The sequence below is a fragment of the Asterias amurensis genome, chromosome 3 (assembly GCF_032118995.1).
Source record: "Asterias amurensis chromosome 3, ASM3211899v1".
In the NCBI taxonomy this organism is placed as follows: Eukaryota; Metazoa; Echinodermata; class Asteroidea; order Forcipulatida; family Asteriidae; genus Asterias; species Asterias amurensis.
This window is the reverse complement of record NC_092650.1, coordinates 2,027,073-2,051,597: the sequence shown is the minus strand read 5'-3', so window position 1 is coordinate 2,051,597 and position 24,525 is coordinate 2,027,073. Positions and strand designations below refer to the sequence as shown.

The 24,525-nt window shown below is 37.5% G+C and overlaps 2 protein-coding genes across 2 annotated transcripts; both read right to left on the bottom strand.

The window, feature by feature from the left end:
* Positions 1–2,704: 2,704 nt before the first annotated feature.
* LOC139934864 (zinc finger protein 341-like) lies at positions 2,705–11,963 on the bottom strand. The gene is made up of 8 exons (XM_071929277.1): positions 11,735–11,963; positions 10,034–10,108; positions 9,307–9,648; positions 8,176–8,837; positions 7,521–7,709; positions 6,513–6,558; positions 5,757–5,820; positions 2,705–4,562 (listed from the first exon to the last, which is right to left on the bottom strand). The coding sequence occupies exons 1-8, from the start codon at positions 11,784–11,786 to the stop codon at positions 3,614–3,616; spliced, it is 2,379 nt and encodes a 792-aa protein (XP_071785378.1). The 5' UTR covers positions 11,787–11,963; the 3' UTR covers positions 2,705–3,613.
* Positions 11,964–12,645: 682 nt separating this feature from the next.
* Positions 12,646–24,509, bottom strand: LOC139934865 (probable ATP-dependent RNA helicase DDX27). The gene is made up of 18 exons (XM_071929280.1): positions 24,349–24,509; positions 23,109–23,324; positions 22,442–22,646; positions 21,710–21,831; positions 20,974–21,079; positions 20,394–20,567; positions 19,991–20,141; positions 19,526–19,625; positions 18,647–18,788; positions 18,129–18,265; positions 17,891–17,989; positions 17,680–17,762; positions 17,184–17,278; positions 16,335–16,541; positions 15,885–15,961; positions 15,357–15,474; positions 14,239–14,350; positions 12,646–13,831 (listed from the first exon to the last, which is right to left on the bottom strand). Exons 1-18 carry the CDS (start codon positions 24,433–24,435, stop codon positions 13,729–13,731), a joined length of 2,334 nt encoding a protein of 777 aa, XP_071785381.1. The 5' UTR covers positions 24,436–24,509; the 3' UTR covers positions 12,646–13,728.
* Between the last annotated feature and the right edge of the window lie 16 nt (positions 24,510–24,525).

Here is a 24,525-nt window from a genome sequence, read left to right as displayed (position 1 = left end):
ATAGAGAATACTTTTCTAAAACTATATTTTTTTGTATTTTTTATATGAACTTCTCGGTGCCAATGATAAACGATTTTTTTTTGTTGGTTACGTTATGGGTCTCTATGGTTGAATTTTTGTGTGTGATAACACATCATTTCAATAATTAATAGTTGTAAAGTATATGCATATTATATAATAATAAGAATAATAGTAATAATAATGATAATTATTATAATTATATGAGTTAACATTCAAAGGTTATCTTAATGTGGAGAAGTGAGTTGCTTTTAGGGACAGTTGACTCCCCATCGCATGGCCGCCGCAAACAAGGTCGTCAGCGCTTACTGTACCCCCAAGTTCATCGGAAGAATAGTTTCTCCGGATTTTTCTGCTCTCCCCGCTTGAGATTCAGAGAACAGCACAAGACAGGAGAGAATGGGAAAAGCTTGTGTCCGCCTGCTGTGCAGCCGGCTGATGATGACCCTTGAACAGTGCCCCCCAACCTAGCCCACTTTGTTGGGCTGTTTTGGCTTTCTTTAATAACATAAGTCCAATGTTATAAGAGAGCCGTAACAGCACAACAAGGTGGGCTGCCCCTAAACTATGCCCTACCTAAGTAAAGTGTAGGTTTAGTGTGTAGTTTACTGTAGTAATAATGTTATGCTGCATTCATATACAACATTAATGTTTCATTTTAAGCACTTATTTTTGTTAATATCTGATATTAATATTTACCTCGCTTCTGAATGGGACTTTTCCATGCTGCTATAATCTACTTTGTCCATGATAGACTATACTACATGGGCTTGATTTCACGAAGAGCTAAGACTGATATTAACTGCAAATCACTCTTAATTTTGCTAAGCAAAATCACTCTTAATTTTGCTAAGCAAACTGTGATGCTACCATGCAAATCAGTATGGCAATACTGCTGACAACTCATCAGATATATCTTGGTGCTTTGTGAAACTGCCACAGCAGGTAAAATCATGCCCTGTTGAAAGTAGTCTGCTCATTGGTTTGATACAAAGTGAAATAGCATGGTAATCATTCTGTGAAGTTCAGGAGCCTGACCAAGATTGCAGCATCCTGGCTGCTAGAAGTATCACTTGAAATAAAAATGTTAAATACTTCAGAAACCAAAAGAAATGAAATGTTGTAGCAATTCAAACAAGAACACTAGGGGTTGAGATATTGTCAAGTAGGTTATTGTCTCTTATATGAGTTGATAAGATTGAGTATAAAGCCAGTTTTACCTTTCTGTTTTAAGGAAATTAATTAATGGGTTCAAAAGTGTAGCCTTCAAAGTTATAGTTTTGACTGTGGCTCCTTGAGGCACTCAAAGCATGTACACTAATCAATTGTCTTTAAAAATGGATGATAAAACCTTAGCCATAGCCAAGTGTTGTCACAGATTGTGGAAATGACAGTCATTCATCAATGTAATTTTCTAGACAAATTATACTTTGGAAAAAGTGTTTAACTGTCTTCCAAGAATAGTAAGATTTTATACGCATTGTCTTGTCCACATAAATCTTCCAGTTTAAAGTGGAGATTACTGATGACTATATGCACCATTGTTGCCTTAATAATTATTATTCTTCCATGATAAATTTTTATATATTTCTATTATTAATTTTGGGGTTACTATGCAGATGTTTCAAACTATGTGTACATTACATAATTGACTAATAATAAAATACATAAGGAAACAAGTCTCTGTACAAAAGATTTTATTTGTACTTATTTTTGGTTTTGAGTTTGAACACCTTCAAAAAATTCAAACGTTTAAAGTTAACTTTTTTTGAGGACCCTTATAATTTCAACAGAAATACAATGAAAATCTTTTCGAGTGTTTAGGCCGAGTCACACTGCAGCAATAACAAAAACGATCACAACACAAAGAGAACGCATTCTATTGGTTGAATGAGCGTGGGCGTATTCCGAGTGGAGCATTTCAACCAATAGAATGCGTTCTTTTTGCGGCGTGATCGTTTCCGTTATTGCTGCAGTGTGACTCGGGCTTTACTGTGTATCAACGATGTGGCTGAGAATCCATTTTAGCTTTACTTTCATCTATAACTAACAACATGTACAGGCCTGGGATTTCATCTTTGGAAGGGCAAGGCCAATTCATTTTGCGGGTAGGGCACTTCCATTGGAAAATCTTTAAGTCAATGGGAAACTTTTGAAGGTGCACCAAGCAAGGCCATGACCTGCGTGTAATTCCAGGCCTGTATTAATTGACTACAAGACGAGAAAATAATCAAGATGCATCCAGAAAAAAATCTTCACTTCAGTGATAATTTTATTACCATGAATTAACATATTCATTGATCAAACCATCTGAATCTTTCAACTCACAACACAACTCTTAATCTAAAACGTTGCTCTAAATATCATTCATAATATTTGACCCTTAGAAACGTAGGACAATTTTATGAGTACAAGGGTATTTAAAGGAACACGTTGCCTTGGATCGGTCGAGTTGGTCTTTGAAAAGCGTTTGTAACCGTTATTAAATGCATATGGTTAGATGTTTTAAAAGTAGAATACAATGATCCACACAAACATGCCTCGAAATTGCACGGTTTTCCTTTTACCTCGTTGACTAACACGGTCGGCCATTTATGGGAGTCAAATTTTTAAATCCCATAAATGGCCGACCGTGTTAGTTCGCAAAGTAAAAGGAAAACCACTCAATTTCGAGGCAAATTTGTGTGGATCATTGTATTCTACTTTTAAAACATCTTTCCAATCATATGCATTTTATAAAAAACTGTTACAAACTCTTTTTAAAGACCAACTCGTCCCGGATCCAAGGCAACTTGTTCCTTTAATAGCAACTAAATCAGTACCTCAAAGAATCACCCTTCATTTGCTTCAGAAATAGTTTCAATAAATTGCCTGGCGTGTGCATCCCCAGCTTTTTGCTGTAATGTTTTGAACCAAAGTGGGATAATTTTGTACTTGACGCACCACAATCTTCAGGCATTTGGTCCAATTTCATAAAGCTGTTAAGCAGAAAATACTGCTTATATCAAGTTTCTTTGCTAAGCAAAATAAAAAGTGGGCACCAGTAGTAACACGGTAAACTTCATTGAATTTGGCTGGTAACCAGTTTCTGTTAAGCAAGATTTGTCTGAGCTTTGCAAGTGTTTACGCAAAAGCTTTATGAAATTGGGTCCTGATTTAAAGGCGTGCTTTGTATGTAGGTCTGGGGGAAAAAAGGGACAAGAGATATCGAATGAGAGACTTTCGGGATGCTAGGTGGCAGCAGACATACCAGGTAAATCCATTGCAATCGAAATATGCGCAAGCTCAGAACTACATGACCAGTGGAAATTTACCTGTCTGTCTGCTGCCAACTAATGTTCCAAAGTCTCCCATTAAAAAAAATGACGCTGTCCTAAGACAACAATTGCTCTTAATCTATAAAAAAAATGGTTTTCATTTTCAACACACACAGCACTAACTTCAAGCCAAATCACAAAACATTTCATATTGTCAGTGCAATAATATACAAGTAATGACTAAATGAAGGGTTGGGATAGAATGGTTCCAACAATTATACACAACTCTTGGAACCATTAAAAAACCATCAGATGATTTCTGAACTTGGAAGTAATAATTATTGCGCCATATTATTCATTCTTTCCTGGTTTTGACTCTGTTCCACCATCTGGCCAATGTCCAGTAGAGCAATGGCCGTAGCGTTAGCTGTTGCTATCTGTTCACTAGTCACCTCATCACTATTAGAAATCGGAACGGCCACCTGGACGATGGAATGCGTCTGCTGGCTCTGTAATTGTGACGTTATTGCTTGTAGATCTCTCTCAATGTCTGCCGTTGAGCGGTTCCCGATCTTCTTTATGTGCTCGCTCTGATCAAGTGTGTCTGATTTGTCTTCAGCGTCCAACTCTTGAGAATCGTCAATGTCTGATAATTTGGTAGCGTTTACGGCGTCCTGGCACTGGGCCCACATCGGACATTGATGGAATTTCAGATAACGGGCGTAGGCAAAGCCCTTATTGCACCTGCTACAGCGAATTGGGTAATCGTTGGAATGTGTTAGCATGTGTTCGTTGAGATTAGGCCTTCGCGTGAACGCCTTGGAACACTGCGGGCATTTGAAGGGCTTCACGCCGCTGTGCGACACCATGTGGATACGTAAAGATGCAAAGTTCTTGAACTCTTTCTTGCAATCCGAGACGTTGCGGAAGGGGCACTTGAGCTTTCTCTTTGGTCCATGGACTAGCCTCTTGTGCTTTGCAAGCTTATCGGGATTCTTGAAGGACTTGTCGCACTGATCACATTTATGAGGTCGACTGGCCGTGGCGTGGCTAGCCATGTGTACCTTGAAGATGGCAGCAGTACTGAAGTTTTTGCGGCAGCGACGACACTGAAAGGTGCTTCCCTTGCGTGTCTTCTTGGTGGAGAGGTTACGTCTAAGAAAGTGCTGGCACGGGAAGGCATTCTTACAGAATGGACAGCTGTGATGATGCCTGGTGCTGGTAAGATGCTGGCCTAGCTCCTCTAGGCTTGTGAACTCAGACTTGCACTTCTGGCAAGTAAATTCCCTGTGAAGCAATAAAGTCAACATATTTTAACAAGAAATTAAAATATGTTCAATTATAAGAATAAACTATAAATAATAGTAAACTTGCAGGTAAAACCAAGAAATAACTGTCTTTTGAGAGGGTAGACCAAACCGAGCCAACACTCCCTCAAATAAGAATTATGACATGGTTGTACCCACAAGTCTACTCTTATTTTAGTTTATTCTTATCCTTCACACCATGCGATACTTCCTACCCAAGTATGCATCCCTCAAGCTCTACTTAAAGGCAGTGGACACTATTGGTAATTACTCAAAATAATTATTAGCATAAAACCTTTCTTGGTGACGAGCAATGGGGAGAGGTTGATGGTCTAAAACATTGTGAGAAACGGTTCCCTCTGAAGTGCCATAGTTTTCGAGAAAGAAGTAATTTTCCACGAATTTGATTTCGAGACCTCAGATTTAGAACTTGAGGTCTCGAAATCAACCATCTAAACGCACACAACTTCGTGTGACAGGGGTGTTTTTTCTTTCATTATTACCTTGCAAGTTGGATGACCGATTGAGCTCAAATTTTCACAGGTTTGTTATTTTATGCATATGTTGAGATACACTAACAGTGAAGGCTAGTCTTTGACAATTATCAATAGTGTCCACTGCCTTTAAGCTGCATCACAACCAGCAGTTAAGCATTCTCCAAATGACGAGCAGATTATATTGTTCAACACATCGAGACAACACCAGCTTTTTCAGAGCCAACACTCCTACTAAGAGCCGAGATGGTTTACGGAATGATTTAAGGCCCAGTGACCAGGGGTAATAATGTTGAAGCGCCATGAGTGTCACTTTGTGACGGACCTGAGCGCTATATAAGAAGCCATATTTATTTCTATTATTATTATTATTATTATTATTATTTTGTACATGTTTGTACCCGCCAGTTAACTATTTATACAGGCATGTGAGTAACTATCCATGAAAAAAAAAAAGGAAAAGAGAAAAGCGGGCAAGAAAAAAAGAGAAAAAGATAATATTCCTACACTTTATGCAAAAGGTTAAGAAAAAAAGAGAAAATCAGCAGAAAAGAGGAGGTCTCACATGCCTGTTTATAGTCGATTTTTATCTTCGAGGATCATCATATGTTATTAATTCATGTTAACTACCTAAGTACCCTTGACAGCAAAAAAAAATGAAATGGTTTAAAATGGCTCACTTTTGCTCTTCCCTTCTGCTGCGTAGTTTAATCGGTGACTTTTCTGTATGATCTTGACTTCCATCTGATGAAAAAAACATAAAATATAAAACAATGAATAAAACCTAATTTGAAGGCAGGGTACACTTTTGGTATTGTCACATACCAGTATTCTCATTTGATACATCCCAACAAATGTATAAAATAACAAATCTGTGATAATTTTGGGTCAATTAGTCATCGAAGTTGAAAGAGAATAATGAAACGAAATATCACCCTTGATGCATAAAAATGTGTGTTTTACAGACGCCTGGAAAGGCTTCATGCCTGAAGTCTTTTTCAGATTAAAATTTTTGTCTGAAAAATTACCTCTTTCTCTAGAGTTACCTCTCTCCCTAAAACTACATTACAACAAAGGGTGTCATCAACAGCTCTTAAGTGCTCAGCGGCCGATTTCACGAAATGCTAGAATTAATCCTATCTCGAGCTAGGACGAGTAACCCGTCCTAACTTTATAGGATGGGTTTAATGCGTCCTACGTCTTCAGATAGGGAACTTATCTCGTCCTAAGTCCTAAGATTAATCCTAAGTTAGGATGAGTTTGGTGAAATCGACGGCTGTACTAGGTATGCCCTCTATCACATCTGGTGTGAAAGAAGAAGTGTTCTTTCATACAACACTATTCAATGCAAAACATATTTAATGATCTGACATTTCAACCCCAGCAGAGTATTTCTCAAAGGCTAAAATAGTCTGCCTCAAATCCCAAATAATTACCTTCTTCATCTCCATCACCTTCCTTTGCAGCCTCTTCTTGCGCTTGCTATAGAGAAAACAACAATTAAGATAAAAGTATTAGAAACCAAAAACTTCACCAGCCTAGAATCGAGATACCACCTTCATACAAGATTTCTGTACCTAACTCCCCTCGGATTGTTGAGTTGGGATAGTAAATATTAAACCAGACTTTTGAGTAGTTGTAAGGGTTTTACATCGCCTGCATGGATTGCAAGGATTAATTCAAACAAATATCTCCATCTCTCACTTTCTCCCGTCCAGCTTTAAAGACACTAGTAACCTTTGGAAACTGTCAAAGTCTTCTCACCAGTCTTCTCACTTGGTGAATCTCAACATATGCACAATATATGCACAAAATAACAAACCTATGAAAACTTGATTAGTCATTCAAGTTGTGAGATAATAATGGAAGAAAAAACACCCTTGTCACACGAAGTTGTGTGCTTTCAGATGCTTGAATTCGAGACCTCAAAATCTAATTCTGAAGTCTCAAAATCAAATTCAAATATTTTAGTGAGAAATAACTTCTTTCCCGAAAATGGCGCTACTTTAGAGGGAGCCGCTTCTCACAATGTTTTATACAATCAACATCTCTTTATTGATCGCTAACAAGTAAGTTTTTATGCTAACAATTATTTTTAGCAATTACCAATAGTATCCAGTGCCTTTAACCCCAAACAAGAGTGAACCTACCTCTTCCTGCATGGCAGCTCTGATGGTAGCTAAGAAAGAGGGCACTAACCTACCCCTCACCCCAACCCTTACCCTAACCAACTTAAGAGTGAACCTACCTCTTCCTGCATGGCAGCTCTGATGGTAGCTAAGAAAGAGGGCACTAACCTACCCCTCACCCCAACCCTTACCCTAACCAACTTAAGAGTGAACCTACCTCTTCCTGCATGGCAGCTCTGATGGTAGCTAAGAAAGAGGGCACTAACCTACCCCTCACCCCAACCCTTACCCTAACCAACTTAAGAGTCAACCTACCTCTTCCTGCATGGCAGCTCTGATGGTAGAACATCTCTTATTCCTCATCATATGAGTCTTCATATTAGACTTCTGAGAGAAGCATTTATTGCAGATCTCACACTTGAAGGGTTTCTCTCCTGTGTGACTCCTCATGTGTTGGTGAAGATCGAAGGATCCAACGAACATCTTGTTGCAATGTGGACATTGCTATCAAAGTAGAAAAAGGAGAAAGAAATAACACTATGAGAGTTAGCAAGTCATATAAGTTCAGCAGGCAATAAGTGTTAAGTAAAGATTTATCTCTTCCTGATCCAAATCTGTTACTTGTTAGGCCCAACTAATTTTTGACAAATTATTATTTCTTCAGCCCAACAAATTCATATTTTATGTGCCTGATTTTAACTATAGACCCCTTGCATACCACAAAATGCTACAGGGACGCTGAGGTTATGCGCATGTTTTATGCACAAAGAACAGCTATCATCCAATTATTTGCCTCTTTTTACCTCAGAGAGGGCGCTTTTTGGCCTCAGTGATAAAGAAAGAGATGATTTTATTGAAGTTACAAAAGAGGAATGATGAAACAAGGCCACATCTTACTGTGTGACCTTGTTAAATTACAAATTAAGAGACAAAAAAATAAAAACACAGGAGGTATTAAGAAATATCTTACATGATGCTTTGGTAGATTTTCATTAAGTTTCTTCGACAGGTCCTTATGGGTCATCAAGTGCTTCCTTACAGTGCATCTCTCAGCAAATTGCCTCTTACAGAGCGGACACTCAAATGGCTTCTCTCTCGTGTGGTATCTAAGATGTCTCTGAAGCTCATGGTTCCAGGGGAATGTCTTATCACAATATTGACACTTGTGAACCTTCTTAGAGGGCGCTCTTGATATCTTTCCACCGGTCGGCGAGAGGTGAACCTGCCGCTTACGCCGAGGAGGCTTCGGAGAATCTGGAGACGGTTTGGGCTTCCGAGGCTGGCGTGGCTTCTTGGGTTTTGGCGATTGCTTCGGAGGGATGACAACTTCTTTAGGTTGATCAAGAGCGCTGGGCATGATGGTGAAAGTGGTTGGGAGGGTTTCGTTGGACGATTGCAAGAGGACTGAATGCTGTACTTGCTGCTGTTGTTGATGGTGTTGTTGTTGTTGTTGCTGCTGCTGCTGTTGAAGTTGTTGTGGATGTTGCTGTGGATGTTGCTGTTGTTGTTGGTGTTGCTGTTGTTGTTGTTGTTGCTGTTGCTGCTGATGTTGTTGTTGCTGCAAGGTGATAGTACTGGATCCCATGTGTGGTGTACTATTTGCATGGGTGTAGGTCTGGTTATTTGTAGTGGCTGAGTAGGAAATGTGAAACAACATAAATGATTTCAGTCACTACATCTCAGGCATCAAAATAACCATCGGCACCCGCAGCAATAGACCCTTCCCATAATAATTCTTATTACATTCACTCTATAGCAATCGTGTCTGCGTCACGCAGCCATTAGTTGCATACAAAAAAACGTGATGTTCCCTCATTTTGAAAACCAAAATGTTAGTGCACACACGCTATGTGCAATTTACATATAAAGGGTATATTGCCATGATGCCCTGCACTTATGCTGTGGTGCCCTTTGCAAAGTTCAAATACAAATTTACATTTTCCTCATGGCATGCCCCTCCAAGAACGAAGTTCAATGCTTGCTGCATGATAAATCACTTAAAAATCCCAAAACAACTGTGATAACCAACTCATCACATAGATTGTAAAAACAAAGACAGGACTTTGTAAAAACAAAACAAAAAAAACAACAATTTCCTTACCTATACCCATCTGAGAATGTGGAGCTAGGAAGGGTCCAGCAGGCATAGCCATCGCAGGTCTCTGCAAGACGGTATTCTGATACTGGTCCATATTGGTGTAGTTGGATATCGGAACCCCTTGATCCCCAAGTACAACCTCCGACGAAACCTGCATATGCGGAGAATGACCCAGGTTGCCATAGGAATGACCCCTGTTGTGCTGTTGCATCATGGGATGCCCGTGAGGTACATGGACGTTGGTCGGCATAACACATTGTGATTGCTTGTGACTCATGAACTGGTTGATGGTGACGAAGCGACGTTTGCATTTACCACAAAGAAACACGTCATCCTCTCCACACACTATTTGACAAAAATATAAACAGTACCTGTATTGAAAAACCTAAAATTTTACTTGTTAAAATTTGTTTTCCCGAGTTTCAGCAACGGAGAAATTTCCTTCATCGGTGATAGATTATCTTGGATTGTAAATTATATTTTCAGGTTGATTTTTAGTGACCTTGTTTAAAGGTATATATATGCTATTTTTACATTTTCTTTTCTCTTTATGAGATTTGAAAACAACAAATTTCAAACAAAAATGATATTGTGGTATATTGAATTTAACAAAAATTCTTTCCAGGATTTTGTTGGGAACTTTTTAACAAGACAGAAGACACCTGCACAGAAGACATCTGCACAGACAGACAGTCGCTCCTCAGTCTAGATGATGTATCATATTTCTTACCTGTGACCGTTGTCTGCACAACATGTTGTGGCTGTCCCTCCATCAGGCAAGTTGCCTGCTGGTTGGTGTCCATCACTGCAGGGGATATTAAAAGGGCAAAGGTTAAAGTTTCTGAACAAATCAAATTAAATATTAAAACAATAACTCTGATCATGGATGATTCCTTTTCAGGAACGTCTTTAAAACAGTTGAATCTTAGTTGCTTAATCGAGCCAAGATTAGGCCCAAGTGGTACCTATCTGTCCTTTATATTTTCAGCAAGAGCATTTTTTTTTCAGTTTTAAGTTTTCTCTCCCAGTAGTAATTTCTTTCAATCTTGTTTAAAGATTTAAAATTTAAAAAAAAGTCATGAAAAAATCCACAAATGCTGCAACGCAACAACCTTATTGATGAATTTCCATCTTAGGACAATTATTTCTCCCTTAAAAATCATGTTTGGGTCATTGGGTGTTATTTATTTATAAGCAGCCTTTAAGAATAAGTATGTATGGTATAGTTTGCGTCTCCTTAAAATAAATTTTCCTCAACAATTACTTTTTATCTCTAAAGATTTTATGGTTTGAAAGATGAATTTCACTTTCAATGTTCATAACAACAAATTCAACATTGAAGTTTTATTGAGGAGAGCATGGGGATTTATCTGTAATCATATTTCTGAATTAAATAATATATATTAAATTGTGTACACTAACTTTTAATATGTGAAGAAATTATTTCCTTCCTCCATGGTTTAATTGATCTTTGCAATTCATGGCATGAAAAGTGGAAAAGTTTCCATATCTTGCCACCACTTTTTCATTCATGATGGTTATGAATTTAGAACCGCTTCTAATTTAGCATTAACAATCTCTCCGTATGGCGCCATCACTTTTCCACTCATTTTTACAATAAGGGATATCTCTTTGAGGTATTAGAGGATAACTTTTAACTTTCCGTATGGCGCCACCACTTTATAACTCATTTTTAAAAAAAGGGATATCTCATTGAGGTAAATTATATACTAAATTATTTCATATCGAATGAAAAAGTGGTGGCGCCATGAGGAAACTTTTCCAAAATAGATACTATATAACTATATTATTTCATATCCAATGAAAAAGTGGTGGCGCCATACAGAAACTTATGTAAAAATTTGTGAAAAAGTGGTGGCAGGATAGAAACTCTTCCTAAAAAGTTCACATGTTGGAAAAATGAATGTACTTTCCTATCTCAAATGTTTTTTTGTTTTGTTTTTTCTTTGACACTGACATACATTTTGTTCTTTATTGTTTTATTTTGTTCATTTAAAATTGCCTCCAACAAAATCCCAAGCCTAATCGATTGGTTGAATGAAATCGAACAGCCGTTAACTTCAGATTACTTCACTACAACACTACTTCTCGCAACAAAACTCAACGACCCGTGCAAAACAGTACTGCAGTGGTTGCATTTGCCATACGTTACCACAGCACACATTCACGACTGTTTATTTTTCCTTATCTCAACGTGTATTTCTACAGTGTGTGCAAGGCGACTGTTTTAGGAATTCATGACTGTTGACCCTTGCGTTGCGACATAAAACAATTATTTAAGGTCATTATCAATTTACCAATTCATGAATTTACTATGAAATAGATCCCTGATGTTTTATACAACTGCCTGAGGTTTCATTTATTATTTTGTGATAAATTAAGAGTGAAATACAACGGTTTTATATCTTACCCGACAAACTGTTGAAAATGGCCTCCGCCATTTTTGCACCGTACGACGCCATTTGATAAAAATTGTAACCATACGCTCGTTCGGGCAAGGCTTAAACCCTTAAATTGACAGAGAAATCTTAATATTTTAACATCGAAGCTCAAACAATTCAAAATAATATATAAATAGGTATATTCTAACTGAATATTAATCAAAACCATAGCTTGAAACTCAAATTAAATGATTTTTGGTCCGGAAGATATGCGGGAAAACAAATAAATGATGTCCCTAAACTAATAAGCATAAAATAGCCACGATACGAACGGGCGAGCACTTCGCTGGCACTAGACGACTGTTGCTGTATTGATATTCGCGTACATGGGGACCAGCAAAGGACGAGCGGAGGAATAAGAATCAATTATCATCATGGTGTGAGCGCACCCCTTATACAAAAAACATCCGCAGTCTAGCAAAAAAAGCAAATAGGTCACTATTGACTTTGTAATAAAATCAAGCTAATTGATTCAGAATTGTGTCTACTCATGGAAAAATGATTTGAAAAAAACAAAAACCTCATCCCAGTTTAAAAATAAAACCAATTCTAAAATCAAATGTGAAGGAATTTATTTTTTTGAAGAGGATTTTTAAAAGAAACCCTCTCAGTTGAATTTCGCATTTAATGACATGAAAAATAAAATCTTGAAAAACCCAGAGATTGGGAATTCACTCTGTCGTTTCTTGGGTTAAACCTTGACAAATATGATGGCAATTTTTAAGTTGATATTATGTAAAATAAAGTGCTGACTTACGATGCAAGAACAAATCTGACAGACAATTTTTTATCTTAAATGGGCAAGGCCATTTTTTAAGAGAAGTTAAAAAACAAATTTGTAAACAGTTCAAAAAGACACATTTGATAGATAAAAGTAATTGTTCACGTTTATTTTGCAAGAGTAACCAAGCATGATTACAAAACAAAATTTGAAGTTTGATGTAAAGTTATTTGTTTAATTAAAGTCTTCATAATTGTTTTCTGAACAATGCATTGAGAAAATCTGGTTGCACCCCATTAAATAAACTGACATAGCATAGTGCAAAATGCTAAATATTCAAAATTACACAAAAAATACTTAAAAGTCTTGCAGCTTTTTCCGACAGTAAAGAGGACATTATTTATTCACTCTTGAACTATTATCCTCAATTTGATATGGAGAGTCCCACCAGGTCCCACCAGGGCACATCGAGCTATTCTCCCTAAAAATGAAAACACCCCGACATCTGTGTAATTTTCCAAACGTCCGAGCATCAATGTTGAAAAATTTCCATACCCCTACGGCAAATAGTACTATTTATTTCAGGTGCCTTAGTCTTCCAAAATACCTCAAGTTCAAAGTCAACAACCCCTGGTCACAATTGGGTGAAAGTTTTATACCTTATCCCTTTCTTGGGCTCTCAATTCTGTCTACAATAGAATATTTTGAGGGCCTACAAAATGTTAATGAGGCCGAGATTGTTTTTTCTCTGTTTATTGGGTGCACCCTGCACATTATGCAGCCATTTTGTCTGGTTCCCTATACGCCAGTAAGATTATAGCACTGTTAAGCTATACATAAATAAAACTTGCTATTCAAAACAAGACATTTCAAGAAGTACATCTACAAACTGTCTTTATTTCGGCTTATGCTAATAAAACTTCTGTGAGGTGTTGTGCGAAATAAAATATGGGTCCCATAAACGACGAGTGTCAAAAATGGAGCATGCTGGCAGCACACAAATGTCCATTATTAATATACTAACAGTCCAACATTGTGATTATTTGTTTTGCATATTCCCAATTAACTTGATGAATCAAGAGGTAAAACAGTAGTGTAAGGTTCAACACCCACCAAACATAACTTTTTATTTAAATGGGATTCATATCAAAGAGGATCAAAGGAATCTGGTAAAACAAGAAACCAATGCAAACAATAGAATGTTTAAGACGGCTGTTTGAAAATACATGAAGGAACTCTTTTTTATTTCCTTCTCTTGCTGAATTTATTCTTGGGCTTGTTTTGTTTTCCAGTTTTAGATGACATCTTCTGGGCTTGTTGCTGCTCTTTCCTCGCTTCATGAGTTCTATAAACAATAAAGAAACATAAAATGTTTTAGTACCATTTAAAGGCAAAGTATACCCTTATTTTTTGGAACCGTTCGGTTGTACTAATCCTTTATAAATGTAGATGTTCACAATAAAACTAACGAGTGAAAATTTCAAAAGGTATTCATGTTTTTGAGATATCGCTGTAAATCCGGAGTGGTTTTATATAAAAAATCCTTGCATAGTAAAATCAGATTACCGGCCAAGACTCCACTCAATTGTTATGCTAAGTGAACAACAGCTAAATACCAGTCACAAGCAATGTATATGGCATGACATTTTGGCCAGTAACATGTGTAAAACAAGCAAGCTATTTTCATGCTTAAGCAAATATTTTGCTTAAGCAGCTCTTTGAAATTGGCCCCTGGTTGTTTTTACTACTCACTTGCTGCGGAACTGTTTGACGGATCTTTTGTTTGTGCTCGTCAACTCTCGCTCAAATGATGACTTCTGTCCACCCTGCTTCTTCCCTTTATTACTGGAGGCTCTTGAGTCTCCTGCATAGTGATCGAGTTCACAAGAAAATTTAAGGAAACTACGTCTTTCAAATTTGGACAACTATGCAGATAAGTAGGATTTGAACCTTTGCACGGTGGGAGTATAATCTGGCGAGAATCTCTTTTGAGTAGTAGTGGTTTTGATAAGAATCTGGGGTTGACAACTCAATGTTTTGATTAGTATAATATTGTCCAGGCCTAAGAAATTTAATTGTATCACATCCTACAGACGATGTGACCTCTGACGTCCCTCGAAAACCATAACATGATTCGCGTGCATACCGCCGATGCAAAACCTTTGTGTTTTGGCAGCCAGCTAGAAAGTGTATGCAATCTTACCATGACTACGCGTCTTTTTGCCCGGCGAAACATGACGTTTACAGTGTTTTGTCAACAGAGGGCAGTTTGAATGTAATCATAGGTCACATCGTCTATAGATCAGATTTCTACAATCAAATTTGGACAACTATGCAGACTGATCATTGTCAATGTGCTTCATAACAGCAACAACTTTTTCAAAAATAGATCCAACAATTAATGCTGGGTACCAAAGGGGAAAGAAAGCAGCAGTGCAAGGCATACAAAAATGCATATTTAGCGCCATCCAATCAACCCCAGAATAAGACCAAATCTATTTGCCACAATCAATTCTACAAGCAAAAGAGAATGAACATTCCATACAAATATACCGGCCACTATTTAAAACCTACTATTGACCTTAATCTTTACATAGACTTATCACAAATGTGTATTTAAAACAGCAGGTGTCCAATATGCAAAAAGCATTTAGTATCAGTTTTTTTTTAAAGTTTGCGGTAGCACCATTCTTAAATCTCTTTTGAGTAGTGTTGATTCTGAAAAGAACCGATAGTTGAAAACTGAAGGTTTCAATCGGTTTGCTCTAAAGAATATCAGGTTAAAAAAAACATGACCCTTGACCTGTGATGCAAAATATACTAATGTTTAGCCCTAAAGAAAGGTTTAACTCTTAATACAAGCTTTATACCTGTGATTTTCTCTCGTGTGTTGATCCCTTTCATCAGGCTAGTCTTCCTAGACCTCTTGGCTTCCCTCGCTGCAAACAACTGAGATTTCTCAACCTCACGCTGCATTCGACGATCAACCTAAAGTTGGAAGACAAAAAATTGTTAAATAAGAAAATAGAATTAGCTGTTGCAAATTGCTTACCAATCAACAGGACCTATGCTATGGATGCAAAACATAGTTAATGGCCTCACGTTTTTTAATGTAATGCGCCCTCGAACAGGCTGGTCCTGGAGAGAGCGCAATATAAATTCAATTAAATTATTATTGACCCTAGCAGAGTCTTTCTCACAAAGTCTTTCTCGCAGAGTCTTTAGCCTTACAGAAAGAATCTGTTAGGGTCGAAACGTCAAACCATTAACTATTTAAACAAATAAATTGTCATTACAACAAGTTGATTATGGAAACTCTACAAAACTTATCTAGTAAATTTGGAGTATAATGATGAGACTCGCAACAAAATTTTCTTGAAACTAAAATGTCTACTTACTGGATCTTCATCGTTCTCCTGTTTCTTTGCCTTTTTCTTGGATTTCTTAATTTTCTCTGGATTAAGTGTCAAGTGCTCTGGAAAGATAACATAACAATGATATTAATAACAACAATAACAATACTCACTTCTTTCATAGAGCTTAATCACACCCAATGGCTATCCCAAAATACTCAGTATTTTTCCTACAAGGTATGTGCTACGTTATGAAGTATGAAACCTCTTTCTTTACATATCACCATGTAATGTTTACAGGGGGCTGTGGCGCAACCAATCAAAGCACCGGGGTGAACCCCTTCATTTTACGCTGAGTGCACTGGATTCTATTACGTGCATTATGCAAGACACGGATGGGTTCAATGCATCCTCACTTCTAGAGTACCGAACTTAACTTGTCCTAAGTCCTTAGATTAATCCTAAGTTAGGAAGAGTTTGGTAAAATCTACTTACCCCGTTCAATCGTGCGTTCCTTGTGCGTCTGGAACCATGTTCGTTTCGGTCGGCTGAAGATCTCCCTCTGATGTTCCAACATGGCGTTTGCTTTGTGCATCTGAAGCTCCGTTATTCTCATCTCTTTCTCCTCCTCTTCAAGACGCATGACTTCCTCGATGTCGTCCTCCATGCTGATGATCTTGTCTCGGTACTTCTGTATAACATCTTCAAAGAGAAACAGAATTGTTAACGTTATCAAAACATTTTGATCCTGACATTCTTACTCTCTTTGAAGAATTTGAGCCATGCATCTGCAGGGCTCGAGTTTGGAGAGAAAATTCACAAGACCCCAGGGCTTGTACCTCAAAATGTTGACTGGACCAGAATTAAGTTTACACGACCAGAATCAAAATTGGTTGAACAAGCACTAAGAAAGGATGAGCACTTCAATACTCAACAGAGTTGAAAGAACTTTTTTTCGATTCTTTTTCACATATATATTACACAAATCAATTGAAAAAAAAAAAACCAACGGGCGCTCGTCCGATTATGAGTTTACAGGCTTGATGCTAAAATCACTGGCCTGGGCCTGTGGTCAAATGTTAATTTTGAGCCCTGAGATGCCCTATATAATTTTAACTAGTAAAGCTCGGTTCATACTTCCAGCGAATGCAAATGCGAAGTGAATGTTGACGTCACAAAATTCGCAACGAATATTCGCAGCAGTTCAACTCTGCTCGACTCACTTGCAAATATCGTTGCGAAAGGAGGGTTGTGACGTCAAATTCAAGTCAAATTCGCTTCGCATTCGCATGAAGTATGAACCGGGCTTTAGGCTACAACAATGAAGATGGAAATACATCTCACCTTGGGGAACTATACGACTTTTCACCGGGTTGTTAGCCTTCTTCACAATGTCCTTCAAGAGTTTTCGCTCACGCTCTCCTACAAGACTCACAGCTCTGTAGAATAAGATATAAACAAAAACTTATAAAGACAACAAATAATCAGTCCAACAAACTCTCCATGAAAATCAGAAATTCTCATAATAACAGGTCATAACAAGTTTGTGTTTGTTTGCGTGGGTCAGTATATTCAAACCATGGCACTATAATAATAATAATAATTAACCATTCTTATATAGCGCATAACACATAGAAATCAAACATGTCCCTAAGCGCTTCACTATAAACTAAATGCAACCCGTGTGGGTAAAGGCCCCAGTTGGAAAGTGTGTGTAAAACCAATGGGAGCTGCTGCCAAAAAGTTTGAAAATACAAACGAAAGAGGGACTATAGCAAGTCAAGCTGCAGGTGTTTATAGTGGGTTAGTTGATGACTTATTCATGATCTTTTTCACTTACCGTCCGCTTTTGCCTGCTCTAGCAGTTCGTCCTACTCTGTGCACGTAGTGTTTCAGAGTATTAGGCAGAGTGAAGTTAATAATCTACAAAAACAAAACCAGAAGAAAAAAACTTTATTTGAAAAAATGGCATTTCGATTGCTCTACTGAAATGAAACTCTGTACCAACTATGTTTAAAAGACACAACAGTATTGATCTCAGCTGATCTTACCGTTTTAACTCCTTCAATATCAAGACCTCTGGCAGCAAGATCCGTAGCGACCAGAACATCAACGTTCTCTTCCTTGAATCGTCGAAGAGCTTCCAAACGCTGAAAGAGAATAGTAGCATCGGTCAGAAAATTTGCCATACAGACAAAATGGCAGTGCACACGAACAGACTTATAATATTTAAAATGAGCCTTTTACAAAAATGTTGAGCTTAGCAGCTCTATGAAATTGGGCCCTTACCTGTGCCTGAGAGAGATTGCCATGAAGCTCCCCTACATTGAGTCCAAATAGACCCAGGATGATATGAAGACGATGGGCTTGAATCTTAGTCTGTACAAACATGATGCAGTGATCATGGAATGTCCGACAACACAATGCTGCAACACAAAAAGAAATTAAACTATAAAAATTCTCTCTAATAGCAAGTATCATTGTTTTGTGTTATTTTTTTGCCATGTGGTAATCATCTAATAAAATGGTACAATATCCAGTGTTTTCTCAATAAGGATTTAAAACTTTGCATGGAGATAGAATCTAGTAAGGTTTGTGCTAACAAAAACAAACTGGCCCCAATTTTATAGGCATGTTGCCATAAAAACCTACTAAGCACAGAACAATCTTGCTTAAAACAATCTGGTTACCAGCCAAAATTCCATAAGATTTACATTGCTGCAACTGTTGCCCCACTATTTTTTTGCTTAGCAAAGAAATTTGCAAATCAGTATTTTCGGCTTTGTGAAATCGGGCCCTGGTCTTACCGGCAGCAATAGCTTCTCTATCACTATCTCTATTCGGTCTGATACGGATGAACTCCTGGCGGAGGTTGAATGCTACATCGGTATTCTCGTTAACGAAGAGCTTCACTGGGTTATTCAGGGACACAGCTGCAAGATCTTTAACCTTCAAGGATGAAGAAATAAGTTTCAAATGATTAGAAGATATATTATGACATAAGCCAAATTGATGTAGCAATACACAAACGAGATTCTTTCATGTTGTTTTTCAAATGAGATGCGACAGATGTATCACAAAACTATCAATTCAAGGTTTCATCAAGGAGCAGTTAAAGGCAGTGGACACTATTGGTAATTACTCAAAATAATTATCAGCATAAAACCTCACTCAGTAACGAGTAATGGGGAGAGGTTGATGGTATAAAACATTGTGAGAAACTGCTCCCTCTGAAGTGACATAGTTTTCGAGAAATAAGTATTTTCCAAGAATTTGATTTCGAGACCTCAAGTTTAGAATTTGAATTCTCGAAATCAGGCATAATATAAAAGCACACAACTTCGTGTGACAAGGGTGTTTTTTTCTTTCATTATTATCTCGCAACTTTGACGACCGATTGAGCTCAAATTTTCACAGGTTTGTTATTTTATGCATATGTTGATACACACCAAGTGAGAAGACTGGTCTTTGACAATAACCATTAGTGTCCAGTGTCTTTAAGATAGAAGTAGTAGGATGAATATCACTTATATGTAATATTTGGCTTGTATGTTCCTTAGAGATCAAATGCGTACTTAAAAGAGCCAGACTTTTAACATCGGTTAGTTTACAGTTTGAAATGCAAGAAAGAAACTCAAGAATGTTGAACCATGACAATGGCTCTATTGTCAGAATGAATGACTTACCTCATCTGTCATGGTAGCTGAGAATAACATGGTTTGGCGACTGCGTGAACACAACCTGATAATCTCCTTCATCTGCTCAGCAAAATACTCATCCAACATCCTGGGAAAAAAAAACACATTCATAAGCAGAGCCATGAAATTAGGCCCAGGTTGGTTAGAGAGAAGACTGTAAACATCTTATGAATGCACAATGATAAGTACACACTAAGTACTACTTTTAAAGAGGGAGGGCAATAGACCTTATGCATGTGACGTCATTTCAGTACGGGCGCCCTCGCCTTGAGGTCAAAAGGAGGTTGTTCATTGGCCAATCTATGTGCGTTTCGATTGATTCGTCACCGTTTGACCTCAAAGATGGCGGCTGGATGACGTCAATGCATAAGGTCTATACTCTCGATCCGAAATTTAAAATGTTAAAAAGATCCCTATCTACAATTTCCACCGAGCATTCTTGGGTGTTCATACCTGTCAGCTTCATCAAGGATGAGGATTTCTACATCCTTCAGGTCAAAGGTAGGAGCATTATGTAAATGATCAATTAGACGACCTGGTGTTGCTATGACGATATCAGGGCCTTTCCTCAGAGCAGATTCCTGGAGTTTCACATCCAAACCACCTGTGAAGATGAACAATAATAATATCAGTAAACTACACCTATTTATATTTGAAAAAGTTATAGAATGTTTTACTAAAATGCAGAGATCACATTTTAAGGAGCTACACCATAAACAGCTGAATAAATTAGTTGACAATTTTAACAAGGCACTCTCTTGAAACAAGGATTGTGTAACACATATAAATATTTTACATATTTTCAAGCAAATTTACTTGAATGGAAATGCTTGACAAATTTGAGATTTCAACTTACCGACAGCGAGACAGCAATCTACATTGCTAAACTGCGCCAGTTCTCTTGTCACAGTATGTACTTGTACACCCAGCTCCCTAGTGGGCACCAGAACCAAAACGCGTGTAACTGTGAGTTGTTTAGGTTTGTACAGAAGCCGCTCCAGAACAGGTAACATAAAGGCTGCCGTTTTACCTGTTTTGGGTTAGAGAAACAAACAAATCATTAACGATTGACCCAATCAGTTTCCATTGTGGTTTATTATTTGATAAACAAACAAACTGTAACTCGTTGTTTAATACAGGAAAAGATGAAGTTTCAGTGAAAGAAGTCTGCAAACAATCCATTGTAACTTGTTTAAGATTCCTTTTAATGCCCCTTGTTGACAAACAATACCCGGATTGATACCCGATACCCAGTCTGGAGCCTTGCTGACTGTGTGGGTTTTACCTGTAGGGGTTTTTCTCCCTCGTCTAAGTTTGAAATGTCCTCATCGTCTTTTCTCTACAAAAAGTTGGTGTGATGTTTCCAATAGGATGCTTTGCCAACTATATGATTCAGATTCAGAATGAGTATTTCACGCATTGTCAAATTGACTTACCAGTTCCAGTAGCAGAGCAAGCACAGATGTCTTTTCCAAGTAGAGCCATGGGGATAGTTTTGCCTTGAATCGGGGTCGGCATCACAAAGTTCATTGCACTAATTGCCTGCAGAGAGAAAAGGAGTATAGATTTGTAAAGCGCAAATTCTATGAAATAGATGTACAATTAATAGTAAACATTGTGAAAACTAATTTTTAAGAATAGACACGACACAGTATGCTTTGTAAAGAGCAGTGTCTTCAGTTCTGTTTTGAAAGTCTCAAGAGAACCAATGATCAAGATGGAACTGAGTAATTTGATTCCAGAGAACACGATCAATGTGTGAGAAGGCCCGGTCACCGTAATGAACTGTCCTGGACCTGGGAACAACTAGGACGGGCGAGGAGCCAGAACGAAGCAAGTAGTTGCCCTGCTTTATCTTGAGCAAGTGTAATGCATCTGAACTTTACGCAAGAGTTCAGCAATTCAAATTGGGGCAAGTTTATGACAGTCAACAAGTGAATATTAGTCTACTTACAACTTTGGAAACATCAGAGTTATTTGGTTAAGAGTGACATATGTTGCACCCCAGGTAATCGAAAATGATTACAACAGAGGATACATTAAATTGTGGGGGGTTCACTCCTGAAGATGAAAACACAAAGGAAACTATGAGTTCTATTCTTTAAGACATCAAATAGGAATGGTACATGACATTAACATCAGTCTCTAACGCAACAAACGTCAAGTGCATACCTTGAGTAGTGGCCTGGACAGATTCATCTCTTGGAAACTGCTGTAGCCAGTTAGCTCAGGAACATCAGCAAAGAACTTGGCCTTCTGCGTCTCAGAATCATCAGAATCAGAATCATCCCCCGCTGAAATTAACAAGATTCAAAAAACTTTCTTTAAAAATGATAAATTCAAAAAAGGAGGAATTCTAGAAAGTAAGTTGGGCATCACCCAGCTACTCATTAGTTTACACACACAAAAAACAAGATTTTTTGTGAAGTCTTTAATATAAGAGAGGTAATGTATAAATATTGCATCAGTTTAAACTTGGAGAATCTTGGATTGCACTTGTTTGATAGCTCAATATGTTATCATCGGTATCAACCTGCCTAATATGTATGCCTCTAGCCTCCAGGCTAGATCGAAAGTCTTGTATAAAGACATCTTTCTAGCGATGCAAATGTCATGGGTTCGAATCCCTCCCGAGTGATTTGCCTGTTTATTTTTTCTTTCCACACACCCTGCCACATAACTGGGGAAAGTATGAAGTATACCATGCTATATACTAGGTGCTTAATACACATCAGTGCAATGCTAAAAACAAATTGATTTTTTTTTTATCCCCGATACAAAATGTAACACCTATTAAAATATAGATAGGTAAGGAATTAGAGTGACCTAATCATCCATTATGGATGTGTAAAGAATTACAGTGGATGATCAACCATTATCTAAACTGACTGAATGAATTCTTACCTTGTTTCTGTTTCCTTTTCAGTCTTTTCTCACTGGTTGCTTTGACTCTGATCGAATCCCATTGTAAATCCTCTAACCCATTCTCAATATCGTCATTGTCATCATCATCGACAGCGTTGTCCAGGTTATCGACTACCGGTGTTGTGTTTTCTGCTCCCTCCTTCTCATCTGTTGCCTCCGCCAAAACTGCCTCAGATTCTTTCTCCTTTTAGATAAATTGTTCAGTGATTAAGTAAAATAAAGTTTAATTTCTTTCTTTATCATCTACTGACTTTGCTACAAAAAGTATAAAAACAAATTATACACGTAATTTCTTCATGAAGTATTCACAAAGACCCCCTGCATATGACGTCACACTTTTAAAGAGCGTTATCCCTGAGCCAAAAATGAGGCAGATCTATTGACGATAGCTGTTCTTTGTGCATAACAAGGACCCCTTGCATATTAAATGGGGATGCGTCTATAATTTCCATCATTTCGGAGTCAAATCTTTTGTGCATGTTTGCGCACTATTTTTACTCCCAAAATGGCAGACAAGATTGGCGCATGTGAGTACATTGGGTCTATAGTCAGGATAGTTTTGAGGCATATTGCAATTCATACTTTCTTTTGATTACATGTAAACAAACAAAACAAAAAATCATCACAAAACAAGTTTGAGCCTCACTTTTCTCCGGTCATCCCTAATCTTAGCGATCTTTTGCTCCAGGGACGTAGTTTTACCGATCAAGGTGTGGCCTCGTGGCTTCAACGTCTTCATAATATTGGGACTCCATATACTTTCTTCAATTAATGCTCGCTCGGAGAAGAAGAAATCCTGTGAGAAATCCTCTTGGCCTTTCCTCTGACGCTTCACTTTCGATAACTTCTTGGGTTTGATGGCCTGTTTGAAATGAATGAAATTTATGTAAAATGTAACAAAATTCAATTCTCTTTTAAAAATCAACAAACAGATTCTAACTAAAACCATTAGAGAGTGAAGTTTATAATCAGAGATACAGAGTTCAGTAGGGAAAAATTTCTGTATCTTGCCACCACTTTTTAACTAGTTGCGATAATGTAACCATGCTCGAATTGTAAAGGGCGAAATGGTCAAACACATACAATTTTGACAGCTAGTCAACAGATTTGCTCCATTTTTGCCACAGTCACAAATGTCCCAAGCAGTGCGGCATTATAACACCCCTTTTACAGAATGGTTTAGTCCAACTCGGCCGCAGCTCGACAGGTCGTCAATTCAATTGGCTGGTACCTGCGGATCAGCGCTTGATGACCAAAAAAAAAAACTTGTTATGAAATAATTTAGTATCTTACTCAACTCAAGTTTTACTTGAGTTGAGTAAGATACTGCGTGCTATTACTCACATGAGAAATTCCTTAGTTAAAAAAAAAAGTGACGGGACACAAATGTCCTTTCAAATTCTGTTGTTAACTACGATGTTGATTTTGAACCAAAATAGTTACCATATTCCTGTTAAAATAATAATTAATAGTAATAATTAATTAAATAATAATTTCATAATATTATCTTTAGGCATATTTATTATTTATTTTCATATTTTGTTTATACAAAAATACAAGTGGAAAAATGAAACAATTTAAAGTAATTAACATGATTAATCACATTCATAACACCTTATCTTCACCATGCAATTTGACATTCTATTAATTAAATTGTTACTTCCAATTCCAGTTCAATTCAATTTCAAGTAACACATGTGATAATTCTCGTATGTGTCGGAAATAGAACTCTTTACATGTGAAACGTGCACGTAGCCAAGCCACGTGATAAAACTTTACGCCACTCTTCAAGCGTTAGCAAATTATTGTTTACCTCTTCCAAAACAAACAGCAAAAAAACTAAAAAAACGATACCATGAACAGTATTCTTGTGGCATTGACATTACCTCCTCATCGCTACTTGAGTCTTCTGAGGCAACGGATATTTCGTCGTCATCTGCGATCGTTCCGATGAAGTCACTGGGCAGCGCCATCTTTAAAATGATTTACACAAAATGTCGCTACTGCGCATGTCCACAAAATTAGTATGCAGAGCTTAGTTTGGTACCCTTTTCATTGCAGTG